This window comes from Gigantopelta aegis, chromosome 10 (assembly GCF_016097555.1).
Source record: "Gigantopelta aegis isolate Gae_Host chromosome 10, Gae_host_genome, whole genome shotgun sequence".
In the NCBI taxonomy this organism is placed as follows: Eukaryota; Metazoa; Mollusca; class Gastropoda; order Neomphalida; family Peltospiridae; genus Gigantopelta; species Gigantopelta aegis.
In genome coordinates this window covers 10,880,607-10,899,265 of record NC_054708.1, presented here as the reverse complement: position 1 = coordinate 10,899,265, position 18,659 = coordinate 10,880,607, and the positions used below count along the sequence as shown (strand labels likewise).

Sequence of the window (18,659 nt, the reverse complement as noted above, 5' to 3'; positions counted from 1 at the left end):
CAGGCTCCATCCTGCATCTATAAAAAAGAAATATAGTACAGCAGTAACAGCACATAAAAACACTATGGATTTTAACGGGGAAAACCCCCCCAACAAGTGATGGGAATAAAACTGAAATCAGGCTTCCTTTATATAAGCAATCACGTAGCATTATTAAAGCTTAGCAATGGCTAATAAACAGCATTTAACGCCAAGTACAGTCATATCGTATCTAGGTCCAAAAATTTAAATAAAACCGTATACATATCACAGTGGTTAATGGTTATCAAATTAAGTACACCTCTCTAATGGGACATAACATAAATTTATCAAGGATAAAGTAACAAAGATGATCTTTACAGGGGACTCACCCAGTCCATTGCCAAATTAGCCAATTTTTATGCAAAGTGACTACAATATTTAGTTTTTGGCTAATAAAATATTCCTTAAATTAGCCACATTTTAAAACTTTCCAGGAAATACTCTATATATCTGAAAATTTACTACACCAAAATGTTTTCCAGTGTGAGCCGTAATATTTTACATAACCCGTTATTCATTTTGCAGGTCAGTACAGCAAGTTTCAAATCAAGTTAATATAATAGTAAGTTACAAGATGAAGAGTTATGTTCTAAAAGTAAAGCACCATATGAATAATCAACTGAAAATCAATTTCTTTTTTAATATATTTAGAAAATCCATCTAGTACAAAACTATAGATCATGGGTGAATTTACAAAACCTGTTTCTCTGAAGTGCAAGTGTTTAAGCCTTGCAGATGTATGAAATTACATGCATATAAGACAAAAACATGCTTTGTAAATTCGGCCCTTTGTGTTTTACGATTTGGTAACCAGTGATCGAGATTAACAGCAGGCCTTTCCCCAGGATTTTTTTAAGGCGCTTACATATTTAGCATCATTATAACACAAAAATCAAGCCAAAAGAAGTGGGGTAGTGGGTTGAAAACAATTAAGTGTTTGCCTTCAATCCATCAAATCATGTTGGGGTTGTTTTTGTGGGGTGGGGTTTTTTTTTTGGGGGGGGGGAGAGGGGTTTAAAACTTAAAAAAAAAAAACCCCACCAATTCCCCACCCCCAACAATTTCATAATTTGCGCCATGTTGTTGCTGTTGATTTCAGCGTCGTGTTAAATGCTTGTGATTTCTGCTTGTAAAATACCTAAGCTAAGAATGCTGACTTCACAGTATATTCCATTTATAAAAAAACAACCAAAAACACCCAAAAACGTTAATAAAATAAAATTTTAATTTAAAAAAAAAAAATCCAGCTAACTTATTAAATGTCACCTCACAGTTTAACAAATATATATCTAGCATTATCTAACAAATATGATTATTGTAAACTAATTCAGTGTACGTTTTAACTGCAATTTGTATAAATACTGCATGTTCATTTCCCGTGATTGCGATCTCAGTGCGTGCTCTCGACCATAGGTACAAAATTAACAAAGACAAAGGAAATAACGAAACTGCAGTTAGGAATTCATTGATGCAAACAACTATTGTTTTTCTACACATTTACATCAAGATTTACTCCTGTGTAATTGTATTGTTCATATCCGCAACACTATCTCTTGACACGTGGGTGTCAGCTGACTCTGAAGCGTGACATATATTACGCCGAGAGCTTTCCTCAGTTCAGCCAATGAACGTTCTTCCTAACGTTCGCGAACTATTTGATTGGTGTCCATCATGTCCATTTGGTTTAACGTGAAGCGCACAAACCAGTGTAGCAAACGTTTTGTTTCCGCTCGGTCTGGCTGAACTCAGCCCTTAGGATAGCCGACTTGTCTTTCGGCCCTGAACTGGCATGTGTATTCAAATTGACATGCACCGTCGGTTTGTTTTTATTACTATGGTTCAAAGACTTTACAAAATTAAAATAGCAAGTTACATATCTTCCAGACATTGAGTCGCCGTCACATTGCTGTCATACATGTCGAATGCATGCAGTTAAAATTAATAACCTTGATTATTAAAATTAGCAAACATCATAAGGCATACGCTGTATTCTGGATAACACCGTTTCTCGTTACCGATCGCGAGATCGCTATTACGCTAATTGAATATTTGGTATTATTATGTATGACATTGAGGTGTCGAATAGATTATGTAACCGTTTGTTCACATCAGAAGATAGAAAATGGCTCAGCCAATATTTTAGCCACTTGCAAATTTTATTAGCCATTTTTTTGTAAAAATAATTTTTAATTAGCCGATGGCTAAATTGGTTACCGACAGCGCGAGCCCTGGATGTTTTCAGTGTGTTTTGGGAAGGGGGTGTTAGGATAGAAATTACTGATTGCCAACTTAACTGTACTATTAAAAAGTGCTTCACCTATTGTTTATTGAGTTAAATAGTACAGTTGATTCTGTCAATGGGCATCTTCTTTGATCGGCCTTAAGCTTGATTGCTTGGCACGGGAATCCCAAGCATACAGACATTATTACAACAAGCAGTTATCTGGCGGATTAGTAGTAGCCGATCACCTGTACCACGTGACCAGCACAAGCCCGCCGACAATTAAAACGGTGCGATCAATGGACCTCAAAGTGAACATCTAAAGAATTGCAGAGATACCAAATGGAAGTGTGACAATGTGTGGTGAATGACGTTACGGATCACAGCTCCATTGTTTTGTATACATGTTACAAATTAAGCCGACATGGTCCTGCAGTTAAGGCGCTTACCAGACATGAAGGCGCTTACTTGGCTGGCTAAGGGAGCACGGGCCGTGTCGGCTTATCGCTCTAGGGAAACCCCTGAACAGTATCCCGATATCCCGGGGATAGCAGATTTTTTAATTTTGGATACCAGACCTCAAGAACCTAGTATCCCACTGGGATACCATATGTTATTTTGTAAAAAAAAAAAATCGTTGAAACAATAAAGTCGTCATTTACCGTCGAATTTAAGTAACAGTAGTTTCAAGCTCGTACCTAATGCTACGCCATAACAACATTTCCTCACTGAAATACACCAAAAAGGCAAATAGCCATTATAAAATGTTTTCAACCAATACAGCCTTTTTCTATTTACTAAAATTAAAATGGCTTGCTTGATATTTGAATATCAGGTAACCATATCCCAAAGTGGGATACTAAATTCTCAGGTGGGATACCAGATTTTAAAATGTTTGTATCCAATTTGGATACTGCACAAACATTTTAATCTCGAAAACTGGGTAACTCACCAGTTACCGAAGTAGAACTCATGAGAACCAATTTCCAGTGACCTAAGATTTTTAAATAATGTCTCCAGCTTTACCAGGAATCTTTCATGTCTCTGGAAACATTATACATACTTTACACAGCAATGGAATGCTGTGAACCAACTTAGCTTGCTTTTGTAATAAACAAGATTATCATTCCTGAAAATTAGTTCTAGCAAATGTCATTATGTGTATATTATGCTTTTCAACAGATTAAACTTATTGAAAAAGGAGATCCATTGAAAGTGAATATCTGAGCACAAACTACAGATCAACATAATACACTACAACACTATATCTATCGCCATACATGCCCAGACAACTGTACATTGATCTGCCAAGATAACTGACTAGATAATTAATGGGTACAACACACATGTGCAAGTCTCTGTTTCTCTCTCCCCTCAATATATTCAATTTGTACTCAAAACTTTTCAGTTCTTCCCCCCCCCCACCCCACCTTGTATTAACTTTTAGAAGCAATGTGTAACAGGAAATTAGTTTATTTGATATAACAGACAGAAAAGAAAAGAAACCATGCCAAATTAGCAATAATTCATGTCACAGCTGACAAAAATATTTATAACTGTTAGGCAATGAATGACACAGACTAAAAATGCTAAATTGATGTATTAAATGAATAATAAACTGCCTTTAAAACATGTATTATATATAAATATTTTTAATTTATATCTGATCTTATTTTGTATGTTTTATGACATTGACAAACCTTGTTAAATATCCTACCCTTATCCTATCATATTTAGGATCCTAAACATGGGTTACATTTTCAAAATTGTTTTCTATGTTAGTTACTATCTCCTAAAGGAAATTACTTCAATAGACATACAATGTACATCTGCTACTTATGAAATGCTGCAGGCATAAGCTATCCAATAAGCTAATAAAAGTCACCATTAAGTAATAAAAGTATTTTTAGTTTGAGTGAATGAAAGAGAGAAAACATTTTGAAAAAAAAGAAAGAAAAAAGACAAAAATGACTGAACACAGTGGATGGAAATGTAACACTTGAAGCTTGATGAACAAATCACAATTACCGTGACAACGATCGGCAGCAAAATGTTCACACTATAAATCATCTTTTTGAAGAAAAAAAAAGAGACAGTTTTAAATCCAGTGCATATCTTTCTGTTAATATCTTCCCTTTTTTCCTGTTCTGACAACATCCCTTTAAATCTTTGTGAATTCAATTGGTATAATGGCTCTGGAATGAATGTCCATGAAAACACACTATTCCGATATTGAAGCACATCCCTGGTGTCTACACACCACAGCAGCCAATTACTTGCTTAATGATGCAATGTAATATAGCTGTTTCATTAGTCTCTGGTGTGACGACTCCGGCAATCTTTACTAACCATGTATGAGTACAAAGAGGAGTGAATTATTAATGAATTCAACAACAACTCTGAACAACCATTTTTAAAACTGTCCAGCAATTGTCTATCACCCCTGAACAATCTGGAACCAGGTCTGTGTACAAGGGTGGGACTCTTTGTCAAGGAGTTACAAAGAGACCCCCAACAACCATTTCAAATCATGTTTGTTAGAGCACAAAGGTGGAAAACTCTATATGGGTGGTCAAGGATACATCAACTGTAGAAAATCACCGTTTGAATACAAGGTTGGAACTGTGATCAATCGACAACCCTAACAACCATTGGTGATCATTAACCAGGCATGATCACTGGACTGTTGTCAAGATTCCAGGGACACCTGCCAGCAGATGGTCCCGAAAGACTGAGTCATCACAGCTTGTAACACACTAGATATTCACAAGGAACGCTCACAACTGCAGATCTTGTACAATGCCTCAGATGACATGTGGGGCTGGACCATTTTCTAAACTTCGCAATTGTTTCAAAACTGTTTCAACTAGTCTTTTCTTGTCCCTCTCATTCTTCTTCAGAGAAGCGAACAGATTGTTTTTCTTCTTATCACCATTGTTTAATCTGCAAAATAATAATAAAGTTAAAGTTTGTTTTGTTTAACGACACCACTAAAGCACATTGATTTATTAATCATCGCCTGTTGGATGTCAAACATTTGTAATTTTCATATATAGTCTTAGAGAGGAAACTTGCTACATTTTTTCATTAGTACAAAAGGATCTTTTATATGTACCATCCCACAGACATGATAGCACATACCACAGCCTTTGTTATACCAATCATGGTGTACTGGCTGGAACGAGAAATAGCCCAATGGGCCCACAGATGGGGATCGACCCTAGATCAACCACATATCAGCCGAGTGCTTTACCACTGGGCTCCCCAAAATAATAAGTTCAGAACATTAAAAGCTGCAATCTTGCCTCCCCATCCTACAACATACTTGACTAATGCAAAACACTAAGATAATTGTAATAGTTTAAATAATTTCATGTGTATATTAGTCTTAAATGATCTAGATCAGACAGTACAGTCAATATTAAAGAAAGAATGGATGTCACTTATGAGAAAGAAAGAAAGAAAGAAAGAAAGAAAGACCAAAAAACCCCAACCTTTATTATATATTCTAACTAATAAAATATTAAAAAGCATACTCAAAAATTTTAACTTAAAAAACCCCCACACAAAATAATGTAAAATCAACCTGCACTACAGAAATCACAAAGCATAAGGCACTTAATGTTGAAATAATATAAACTATTAATGTTGTTATTTCCAGTTTCAACTAAATTAATATGACTCTTCCTTTGATACCAACCAAAAACATCTTGTATATGAATTTTCAGCAAAACTACAAATTACCAATGCACCTCCAGATGAAAATACATGAATATTTTCTGATTCAACTAGCCAGATTTGATAGAATTTCACATATACACACAAATCAAGAATACTGCACACAAAAAGAGGTTAGTATTAGCCTAAGATTGTTGACTGAACTCGAAACATACTTCTCAAGTATACTGATAGCCGAATGCCGGGGAACTCTCAGGTACTTTGACTGCTGTTTCCCATAGTCTGCCAAGTACACAGACCAATCCCAGTTGATGAACAGATCTATCAACTGTAATGAAAAACATAAACAATTAGCAATTTAACAAAGTTTGAAGCAAAACACAAAACCTCTCAAACCATTTATTATTAATGGTTATAATGTGCATCTTCATAACAACAAAAAAAAAAGCAAAAAAAAAAAGAAGAGTAAAATATTATGAATTAGAAGCCAACCATAGCTAATCAATTTTTGGATTATATATTTTAATTGTTTGAATATTAAAAACATACTCAAGATTTCAGTTTGACAACTGTTACATCCATAAATTTCTGACCTGTCTCAAATCAGCAAATGCCAGCTCGAGCGTCCCATCATTGGATCCAGGCACTGTTTCTGATGCAGTAAATTCTGTTCATTTGCAAAATAAACTCAGTTAAAAAAAATCCAAATAGCATATGATGATAAACAACTAATAGACAATCACAAGGTTGATGTATAAAAAGAAATCTATTATCATAAAATATTTGAAAGCTAGGGAAAAACAAAAACAAGAAAGATTAAAATATTTTACTTCTACACCCAAAAGAGACAACCTTGAAAAATTTGTGGTATCACATACGTCAATCTCTCACATTTGTGGAATATCAATTTAAAGACATCTGATTGGCTGCTCCATGATGATGACCTTGATACCAGAGCCACACCATCCAATGCTTAGCACTACCAAAAGCTGATTGCTCTTTCACATAACAGAATACATGCATTTTTAACAATGGAATCAAACACAAAACATCAATGTTTCCCAATTCCAGAAATTTATTATTTGTATTTAAACAATAAGTTTTTTTCGTTAGATCTGAACAACTTACGCTCACACTGAATAAGGTCAAGGTTAAATTGCTGCAAAGAGGCCATTGTAATTTGACGAACTTCGTTGTCCTGCAGGAAAGTCATCATAACCGATGCAATATGCTGACAAGCTGACATGCATGCTGTTCTGGCAACCTTCTCCTGTTGTAACAAAACACAATACATGTATGTTATGTAATGACAGCTCTAAATACCAACAACTACAGTATTATTGCGATCTTCTGTTTTAACAAAACAAAATACATGTATGTTGTGTAGTGACAGCTCTGAATACCAACAACTACGGTATTATTGCTACCTTCTCCTGTTTTAACAAAACACAATACATGTGTGTTGTGTAGTGACAGCTCTGAATACCAACAACTACGGTATTATTGCTACCTTCTCCTGTTTTAACAAAACACAATACATGTGTGTTGTGTAATGACAGCTCTGAATACCAACAACTACGGTATTATTGCTACCTTCTCCTGTTTTAACAAAACACAATACATGTGTGTTGTGTAGTGACAGCTCTGAATACCAACAACTACGGTATTATTGCTACCTTCTCCTGTTTTAACAAAACACAATACATGTGTGTTGTGTAGTGACAGCTCTGAATACCAACAACTATGGTATTATTGCTATCTTCTCCTGTTTTAACAAAACACAATACATGTGTGTTGTGTAGTGACAGCTCTGAATACCAACAACTACGGTATTATTGCTACCTTCTCCTGTTTTAACAAAACACAATACATGTGTGTTGTGTAGTGACAGCTCTGAATACCAACAACTACGGTATTATTGCTACCTTCTCCTGTTTTAACAAAACACAATACATGTGTGTTGTGTAGTGACAGCTCTGAATACCAACAACTACGGTATTATTGCTACCTTCTCCTGTTTTAACAAAACACAATACATGTGTGTTGTGTAGTGACAGCTCTGAATACCAACAACTACGGTATTATTGCTACCTTCTCCTGTTTTAACAAAACACAATACATGTGTGTTGTGTAGTGACAGCTCTGAATACCAACAACTACGGTATTATTGCTACCTTCTCCTGTTTTAACAAAACACAATACATGTGTGTTGTGTAGTGACAGCTCTGAATACCAACAACTACGGTATTATTGCTACCTTCTCCTGTTTTAACAAAACACAATACATGTGTGTTGTGTAGTGACAGCTCTGAATACCAACAACTACGGTATTATTGCTACCTTCTCCTGTTTTAACAAAACACAATACATGTGTGTTGTGTAGTGACAGCTCTGAATACCAACAACTACGGTATTATTGCTACCTTCTCCTGTTTTAACAAAACACAATACATGTGTGTTGTGTAGTGACAGCTCTGAATACCAACAACTACGGTATTATTGCTACCTTCTCCTGTTTTAACAAAACACAATACATGTGTGTTGTGTAGTGACAGCTCTGAATACCAACAACTACGGTATTATTGCTACCTTCTCCTGTTTTAACAAAACACAATACATGTGTGTTGTGTAGTGACAGCTCTGAATACCAACAACTACGGTATTATTGCTACCTTCTCCTGTTTTAACAAAACACAATACATGTGTGTTGTGTAGTGACAGCTCTGAATACCAACAACTACGGTATTATTGCTACTTCTCCTGTTTTAACAAAACAAAATACATGTATGTTGTGTAGTGACAGCTCTGAATACCAACAACTACGGTATTATTGCTACTTCTCCTGTTTTAACAAAACAAAATACATGTATGTTGTGTAGTGACAGCTCTGAATACCAACAACTACGGTATTATTGCTACTTCTCCTGTTTTAACAAAACAAAATACATGTATGTTGTGTAGTGACAGCTCTGAATACCAACAACTATGGTATTATTGCTACTTCTCCTGTTTTAACAAAACAAAATACATGTATGTTGTGTAATGACAGCTCTGAATACCAACAACTACGGTATTATTGGTACCTTCTCCTGTTTTAACAAAACAAAATATACATGTAAACAAGCAATGTATCAATATTCAGGTATGCTACATACAAGTATACCAGTAATGTTGAGATGTTTTTCCGTTTTTGTTTTTAATTTTCAATGCATAAAGGTCATGTACAATATAGTTACACATATGCATAATTATTAAAATTAATATGGTAACAGAAAAAAAAAAAAAAATAGCAAGATAAAACAATTATCCATACAACTCTTTTTAACATATTATTCCTATAACAATAATCATTAGCAATGTGTACATAAATTATGTTATGTGACATCTGTATTGTTGTGGAAGTAAAAGATATTGTGGATATAATAAAGTATAAATCTTTGGTTTTGTTTTATATCTGTGTCAGTAATTTAATAACTATAATATATACTGAACCGCAAAAGAAACGCGAGATTTTTAAATGTCATTTCTATATGGTAAATTATAACAATTTATTTCGGGGATGTAACTGTCAATATTACAAGACATGCTGGTTTATGACTGAGACCCAAATTGCAGGTACCCTTTCAACTTTCCATGAAATGACACGCCAAAACGCACCTGTCTCGAAGGCCGTGGGTGGCAGTCGCAAACAATTGTCATGAAAACCGAAATGCACGTGCATCTTGTGGAGGTTATGGGTATAAAAACCAACTTGAACCGCGTTCCTGGCATTCGTAATTTGCACGCATCAGGTATGACCCGATTGTTAGCAGCGCAGAGAGAACAAGCTATCGGCCGATTGCAAGCCGGGCAGCGTGCCCTGGTTGTTGCTAACGCTTACAATGTCCATGTCAGCACCATCCATCGTCTACAGCAGCGGTACATCAACACCAACAGCACTGCAGACAGTCACCGCAGCGGGCGCCCCCGGGTGACCACGCCCATGCAGGACCGCTACATCAACCGGCAACACCTCCATGATCGCTTCAGAACGGACAGCATGACAGCTCGCGCGACCATTGGCACTGGACAGCGACCCATCAGTGACGACACGGTACGACGTCGACTGGCCGCCAACAACCTGTTTTGCCGACGTCCCGCTCGAGGACCTGTCCTCACCGCCCGCCACCGTCAGACACGACTACAGTGGGCTACACAGCACCAACATTGGCGGCATCAACAATGGAGGTTGATAGTCTTCTCTGACGAGAGCCGGTACTGCGTTTCCAACTCGGATGGCAGAGTGAGGGTGTGGCGTAGGAGGGGTGAACGCTACAGAGACGCATGTGTCCTGGAGAGAGACCCGTGGGGTGGCCAAAGCATCATGGTTTGGGGTGCTATAGGCCTGAATCAGAGAATTGGGCCCCATTTGTTCCAAAATGTTGGTGCAGGCAGAGTGAATGGCATCACAGCGCAGCGCTACGTTGACCAGATTCTAACACCTCACATAGTGCCCTTCTTCACGCGTCACCATAACCACGTGTTCCAGCAGGATAATGCTCGCCCCCACACGGCCAGGATCACCATGGACTTCCTGCGTCAGCACAACATCAGAACCATGCCGTGGCCGGCTCTCAGTCCTGATTTGAACCCGATTGAACACCTGTGGGATGAAATCCAGAGACGGCTTAACCAGGTGGTCCCACGGCCGACAAATAGTGTGCAACTGGAGGCAGCTTTCCTGAGGGTGTGGGCACAGGTGCCAATGGCTTTTGTGAACCGCCTCGTGCACTCCATGTACCGACGGTGTATGGCCGTTTTGAACACCCAGGGAGGACATACACGGTATTGAACATGTCACGCCCTACAATCTCGATGTGCTGGATCCCCCCACTACCTGAACACAGGCAAACGACCCAGAGACTGTGGTCAAAGTGCATCCAATAAATTAACTTTATCAGATTTTTCAAAATTTATCTTTGATATTAATAAATTGAAACATATTTTCTCAGCCACACATGTGTCGCGTTTCTTTTGCGGTTCAGTATAGTATATTCAATAAAATTAACAATTACTTGCCAAACTAAGGGAGCTAACTCTTCACAATCGTTATAACGATGAGGCCTGTATAGCACCGACGTGACCATTATAAAGAGGGTCGACTTACATACGTAAGCTCAGCCCTATATTTTTAAGAAGACTTATCAATACTGAAGCTAAATAATACATCAGTGTTTGACAAGTGAAATAACAAAATGACAAAATGGCTAAAAACTTAGAAATTTTTTAAGTTCCTAATAGAGAAATGTAACAAGTCATTAATAAAATTTTATATTTGTTGTCTTCTTCAAACTGTCCTCATGGTCAGTTAGCCACAGCAATTTTTCTCTTTCTAAAATATTTTTTTATTCCCTGCACCATATGACACCAATTGTACACAAATTTTACAAATATGGAGGTAATAATTACTTTCCAGAATCAGCAATAGGAAAAAGAGACATAAACAGAACACTGTGCACCTGCCAAAAATTAACAGTCCAGGAAGAAAGAGTTAACAACATGATCTTAGCATGGCAATAAAACTACAGGACATCATTCACTATGATGGGCTCATGCTACTGGGTCAAGTGCAAGGTTTGCATTCCCTAATTTGTTTTAGAAACGTTGATGGACAAAATAATCAAATATTTAAAATACATACAGCTGGGGCATAAATACTGCATTAAAAATAATTTGTAAAAGACTGCAAATAAATACCCACAAAGACATAAATGTTTCAAATTAAGTACCAGAACTTAAATCCAAACACATAATTATGTCAAGATTTGATATGTTTAACTACTTTATATACATTATACATGGCTCACCTGAAACAACCCATCACTCTATAGACTTGCAGTTACTAAGCTTAACCCTTTGAAATTTGTTCCCATAATGAGAGGATTCCTAGAAACGCAAAGCTCACCAGAGCTAACAGATGCAAGACTGTGTGCCAGGGTAACACAGATTGGAGATTGTTTCAAGGGGGATGGATAACCAATGAAGGATAAAATGGATAAATCAAGTGCCATGATTAGATAGGTAACTAATAAAAAGTTGTTTTTTTTTACCTGATAAAAAGACTTTTTTTTAAAAACAATGTTGAGATTTGGTTTTTTTACAATATTAAAAAATATATACCATATATTGCCGTGTATTAGCTGACTCCTTGTATAAGCCGACCTCTTAGTTTGACCCTAAATATCAAGTACAAAATCATCGGCCTCGTTTATAAGCTAAAGTCATCTTTTGTCCAGTTGTACATTGCATTGATTTCAATAATACTGTCAACAAATAGACTTGTGTTTTCTTTTTCATTATATTTTCTTCCCCTTTAATTATTACAGACACCGTAATCATTATCGCAATGCTAACGTCTTCCATGCCGTGCAAAACTAATATAGCACCGATAAATCATAACAAGACAATAAACAATTCAAGCTGTAACAACATATCACTGCACATAAGTAATTTAATTATTCACTGGACAGCATATAATAAACTCATTAAGGCATGTTTAAACCCCGTTTTCCCCCACAGAAAGAAACCATTCTATGGTCCATGGCTGTTGTTTACACAAAATCGTGTGATCCAATCAAATAAGAGCTTACAAAATGATATAGACAGAAGTGTCAAACAAAGATGGCAGAACATGTTTTAACCATTGAAATGACAATAAAACAAGTAATTTTTATTATTATTCATCAAACTATTAATGCATTAAAGGACAAAACCCTACATAATACTGCATGATGGGGTGTTTTATTTATACTGTGCACAAATTATTGTTACATAAGCTGTGAAAGGCTGCAAGGGTCTGATCAAATTTGTAAGTCACGTGGTCGGGATTGTTTTCGAGTGGAATTTTATGAATCAATTAGTTACTTCTGTGTATAACGACTCTCTTCTTTTGGAAAATATTTCTAGACTTCAAAAGTCGGCTAATACACAGCAATATACGGTAGATCTCATTATGTTTTTAAAATTTTTGTACACTAGCTTTTTTTTGCTTATTCCATATTTTACTAAATTTACGACAATATAAGGTCGTTGAAAAGGTGTCTGATCTAGTTCGGTGTTGGAGAATTTGCTGAGATCTGGGAAGGGATGCAGTGTTGGTTAATACAGACATACATACCTTGTCACTCTGAAATTCACAGGAAACACACTGAAGTGAATTTAAAGTCCACTGGTAAAACACAGTGACAACAAAATAAGGTTCCAAAGGGAAAACAATTTTTATATTTACTAACATACTGTCTAATTGACATCTGACATGGTTCTTGCAACACTTGTGATTGTTACGTCAGGCCTCAAATTTGGCAACTTAGAGGGCAAGGCCATTTGGACTCAACCAATAGATTTTATTTCTAGGGCATTATGGCCAGAAGGCAGGGCAAACAAGGCAAATTTCAACAAGAGTCAATGTAAAATAATACCACCATGTGTGTGTATGTGTATGCCACAAGTTGTTAATGCTAGGGTAAGACTACCAACTGCCAGCAGAAAGCTGGCTGACTAGGTTATGTTGTAATTTTCCCAACTCCCGACTTACGATGGGTGTGCTCAGATTAACAACTAATGGGTTATACGATGAGACTCGAGTTGTAAGAGTGCTCAGACTAGCAACAGGACAGTTGTGACAGCAGAAAATTGGCAGTTGGTAGTCTGACCCTAGCATAAAGGCTCTTAGAAGGCTGTTGTATGTACTGCCCTGTTTAGTTCATATAAAAGACCCTTGCTGCTTTTCAAATGGATTATTATCCTATGTGGAAGTAGTGGTCTCTCCCTCCCTCCCTCACTCAACACAAACACACACAAAGTAAAGTTTGTTTTATTTAACGACGCCGCTAGAGCACATTGATTTTTTATCTTATCATCGGCTATTGGACGTCAAACATATGGTCATTCTGACACTGTTTTTAGAGGAAACCCGCTGTCACCACATAGGCTACTCTTTTTACGACAGGCAGCAAGGGATCTTTTATTTGCACTTCCCACAGGCAGGATAGCACAAACCATGGCCTTTGTTGAACCAGTTATGGATCACTGGTCGGTGCAAGTGGTTTACACCTACCCATTGAGCCTTGTGGAGCACTCACTCAGGGTTTGGAGTCGGTATCTGGATTAAAAATCCCATGCCTCGACTGGGATCCGAACCCAGTACCTACCAGCCTGTAGACCGATGGCCTGCCACGACGCCACCGAGGCCGGTCAAACACACACAAGGACAATGACATAGAAACACACACACACACACACAAAACAAAGCACACACACTCCCACCACACACACACTGACACAGACAAACATATACATACTGTGCTACATGTTTCAAAAGCTACCAAACATGCTTATGACTAATACTAAACATAAAAGAAAAGTACAAAAATTAGGGTGTAAAACAACACTAAGCAAAAAGCAGTGGTAGTCCAAGGATAGTGGGATACACATAGGGAAACTGATTTCTGTCACAATATATTAATCTTCAATAGACTTCTGATGTTCTAACAGAGTTTACGGTCCAATAAAATACTAATATTCAATAGACTTCTGATTCAGCAACCAAGTTTACGGTCCAATAAACACCACATACCGGGAGGTTTGTGAAAGACATGAAGGTACTTTGGAGAAAGGCAATCAGATCCATGATGTAGCCACTGGGGTGACCGTGCGACTCCATTAGCATCCAGTCATAGTTAGCTGAAAACAGACAATAAAAAACACTTGTCAATGAATAGTTTAAAAGATAGCCACTGGGTTGACTGTGCATCTCCATTAGCATCCAGTCATAGTTAGCTGAAAACAGACAATAAAAAACACTTGTCAATGAATAGTTTACAAGATAGTCACTGCAGTGACCGTGCGTCTCCATTAGCATCCAGTCATAGTTAGCTGAAAACACAATAATTTTCTTTTTTTTTACATTTTTGTTTTCTTAATCAACATTCAGTTATAGTTCGCCACAAATACAAAACAAGGCATGAAAAATGCTGTGAATCCCCTTGCAATAAAAATCAATAAGAAATGCAATCGACAGATGTAATTTAATTTTTAAACTATGACCTTGACCTTTGACAAAGGCATAACAACTCTTCCAAGATTATATGATCCCATTCCTGAAGTGAGATTTTATGAAAATAGTATAAGAAATGAAGTCAGAAAACACCATGTCTTTTTTTTAGTAACAATAAACTTGACCTTTGACAGTGGCAAAACTCAACAACTCATAATGTGACAATAGAACCCCCAAATATTTCATAATATAACCACTGCAGTGACCATATATTTTCAATTAAAATCCAGTTACAATTAGCTGGAAAGAAGAAGAAAAAACATTCACTTGACTATTTCATAAGATAGTCATTGCAATTTCCACGCATTTTTAATTAACATCTGCTGGGGTTACTGGTTTTGAAATCTGCAAGAACTGGCATTAAAGGCATGCAATATTTACATGCAAACAGTGCACTTACCTAAATCAAGGAATTCATCTATTTTTTTGTTTAGGGATTGGTAAATATGCTGTTCTGCATCATCTCTAGCATCCTGAAATTAAAAACAAATTTAAGATAACCAAGTAATTTACCTTTACCGTTACCTTTTACATACTGAAAAAGCAGCACAATTCTCCCGTGTAATTTTGTTCTGGTCAGACTAAGACGTGCATGGCCAAATTTAATTCATTACTAACAACTGAATATCAGTAATATGAGACTGGATGCCAAAACACAGAAAATATGGTTTAATTCCTGACACTATGAATTAAGAGTTTTGGTTGCAAAAACTATTTGCTGTTACTATTTTTGGGATCCCTTACTCTTTCCATACACGTATTTAATTTCAGTCATGACCTCAACTGCTCAAGATGCTATTTTTATTGAGCAGCTACCGATCTACAGACCACCAAATGCTCTACCGAAAACATCAAATACATTATAAACTAGTCTGTATTAAGTAGCCACCGCTACTAAGTGGTCATATAGTAACACTACTGGTATAATGTAATAAACAATTTTATCAAGATGCATGTATCAAATTCCACATCACTTTCGTACCTTAAACATTGATGTTCCATGCAGTCTGGCAACATGAACACTATCTTTTTCAGCACTGTAAAAGAAGAAAACTGAATTACAAATTAAAAACCCCCACCAAAAAAATACACAAATATCTCAACCCCCGGCCCCAAGTATAACCATTCTTATACTAAATTCAAAGATTATTCAACATGCTCAATTGAAACTCGGGTAACAATTGATTCCTACCCAATAGAATGTGAAAAATAGGTTAACGTCTGTGGTGGGGTAATCATATTATCAATCTTCTTTTGCAGACCCACTGAAGTGTCCATTTTTCAACAGGTTGTGATCAACCTCTATTAGAATATCCACGGAGTTAATCTAATCTGTACATGCTATCTTAGGTCTCACTACACAGTTTACTTCCGGGTGAGAGTTCATTTATCACGGTCCACTATAGTTCCTAATTGTGACACATGTTGTGGTACACATATTCACTTCTAGGAATTGGGGAAGAATTAAAAGAATATGTATGTTTAATGGTAAGCCTTTTGGCTGTATTTTGTCCATGTTGTTTTGTAATATTGTGCACTGACTTTTTGGGACATGGGTGTATAGCACAAGAGACAGCCAGAGTAAATTGGTTAATGAACCACCTGTTTGGACCGGTACTACAGCCAGATGCGGTCACATAGCCAAAAACTGAGACAGAAATGTTCTCAATTTTGGAGTGAAAATAAATTCTTATATAATGTATGTCCGCAATGGTGTATGTTGTTAGTGCCAATGAGAACCCATTCTATTGGCAATGTTCATTTGAAGTTGGGCAATTTAACATGGATTTCAATAGCAGATAACATAGAAGGTAAAAAACATATATTTATATACTAAGAACATATTTGAAGTGTCCTTTATCAATGGGTTGACTTATCAAGGGGCCTTTATAGCATGTTCAACTACAGACTGTAAAATGTAAACCCCAAAAATTAACATCAGCTAGCAGGATACAACAGGTTTATATGACCAGTTAATACAACATATAAAACACTATATATCAAATGGCAACAAGGAAAGACAAAGCATGAGGTGCATTCTGTCTCATAAAAAAGGTGTTCCTTTCTTAACTTGTACAAACTGCTTACCCCGTAATACTGGAAATATATTTTTCCAAACTCACACAAGACTTTTCCAGGTAATTCATGTTGATAGAAATTTGTATTAACTGAAAACAAAAGTACAATTATTATTAAAATTTGATACAAAAAGTAACCTATTTTAATTTCACTACACAGTATTCTTATCTTGTAACCATACAAATATTAATTTTCCACTGGGTCAAAAGAGCTTAGCTTTATGATAGAGCATCCATCTGATAGTGTAACAAGTTAAAGGTGTATTTAAAACATTTTATATTCTTATCCACTGCTTGATTACCGTTATTTTACACAAACAAAATGTCTGTGGTGCACATAGAAAAACATGTGGTTCAAGTCTGATGGCCTGGGCTAACACCTAAGCCATCTGTCCAGGTCAGTAGTTTAATGGTTACCTGTTACTGGTTAATGAGAGAGAAGTTGTGTGGTGACCGTACACTGACCCACCAAGTCATTAAAACTAACCATGGGTGTCAGCTGGTATTGGGATGTGAACCTATTACCTACCAGCCTTAGGTCTTATAGCTTAACTACTATATCACCAGAGTTGGTAGGGTTTTGTTTCTTGCGCTCTCTTAATGTGTGTTCAACACTTAAACGTTGATTAATAATGCACTGAAAGTGATAAAACATAAAATAAATACCGCTTTCTATCGGGATTAAAATTATATCTACCATTCGTACCTGTATTAAGCTAAGATTGGGTTTCTTAATCAGCTTAGATAAGCACTGACCAAGAGTGGTCGTCAGCAGTTGGTTGGCTGATTTCCGAATCATGTCATCGATTTCTGTGTGACTGAAATATAATAATAGTTAAATTATGAAGTGTAATAAAACTGACAACTTTAAGTTTATCAAAATAATTTTTTGGGGCAACTGATAAGATTTGTTTACTGATGTAAACAGGCAACAAATTCATGTCATTAGGTGGTTTGTCATCAGTGCTGGCATAGTTTCACACTAAAATCGTTTTAATGCAGTGTATTCATCACTAAGTCAGTATTTTTCTTTGACACCCAACAGTCGATGTAGATGTCATACTGGAGTGTCTTTAAACATTTTCATTTATTCATCCATTCATTCCATCTTTATAATTATATGGATTTTTTAAGCAAATGTTACTTGCTCAGATCCAAATAGATATTCAGGAAATGTTCAATAAATCACACAAATGTGTTCTTAATGACTGTGAGCCTGGTATTTTGTTTACAGGGGGGACAAAACATTCACATCTTACATAAAAACAAAACAACTCCTGCTAACCTCAAGTGGAGATCTGCTGAGAATTTCAAACAGGCATTGATGTATTCTTTGACTTCATTATAAATACTGGGCACAAACCGAGAATATGGAAAATGGCGTGGAAATGGAGCCTGAAAGTAAAGCAAGATATGTACTTATTAAGCACTTTGTAATATGTCCATGTAAAAAGAATATATATCAGATTCTGTAAATATGTCCAGTAATCAATAATTCCACATAACAATTCCTTCCCAAAAGGCTTACCGTCAACTGATTTATTATACAGTGATTACTAAAGATCCA

The 18,659-nt window shown here is 36.4% G+C and overlaps 1 protein-coding gene across 2 annotated transcripts in view; it reads right to left on the bottom strand.

Moving 5' to 3' along the window:
- Positions 1-5,152: 5,152 nt before the first annotated feature.
- The window catches only part of LOC121383986 (exocyst complex component 6B-like), a 32,402-nt gene continuing 18,895 nt past the window's right edge, over positions 5,153-18,659 (bottom strand). The window contains exons 15-23 of one of the 2 annotated variants that reach the window (XR_005959322.1): positions 18,378-18,487; positions 17,799-17,910; positions 17,103-17,182; positions 15,997-16,051; positions 15,415-15,487; positions 14,535-14,641; positions 7,049-7,190; positions 6,136-6,587; positions 5,153-5,185 (exon numbers count right to left, since the gene is read on the bottom strand). Coding sequence is in view for 1 of the 2 variants with exons in the window: in XM_041514120.1 (XP_041370054.1) it covers positions 6,493-6,587; positions 7,049-7,190; positions 14,535-14,641; positions 15,415-15,487; positions 15,997-16,051; positions 17,103-17,182; positions 17,799-17,910; positions 18,378-18,487 (774 nt within the window). In the remaining variant the exon portion in view is untranslated. Of the gene's footprint in view, positions 5,186-6,121; positions 6,588-7,048; positions 7,191-14,534; positions 14,642-15,414; positions 15,488-15,996; positions 16,052-17,102; positions 17,183-17,798; positions 17,911-18,377; positions 18,488-18,659 lie in introns of those variants that run through there. The other variant, XM_041514120.1, reaches the window with a different exon arrangement.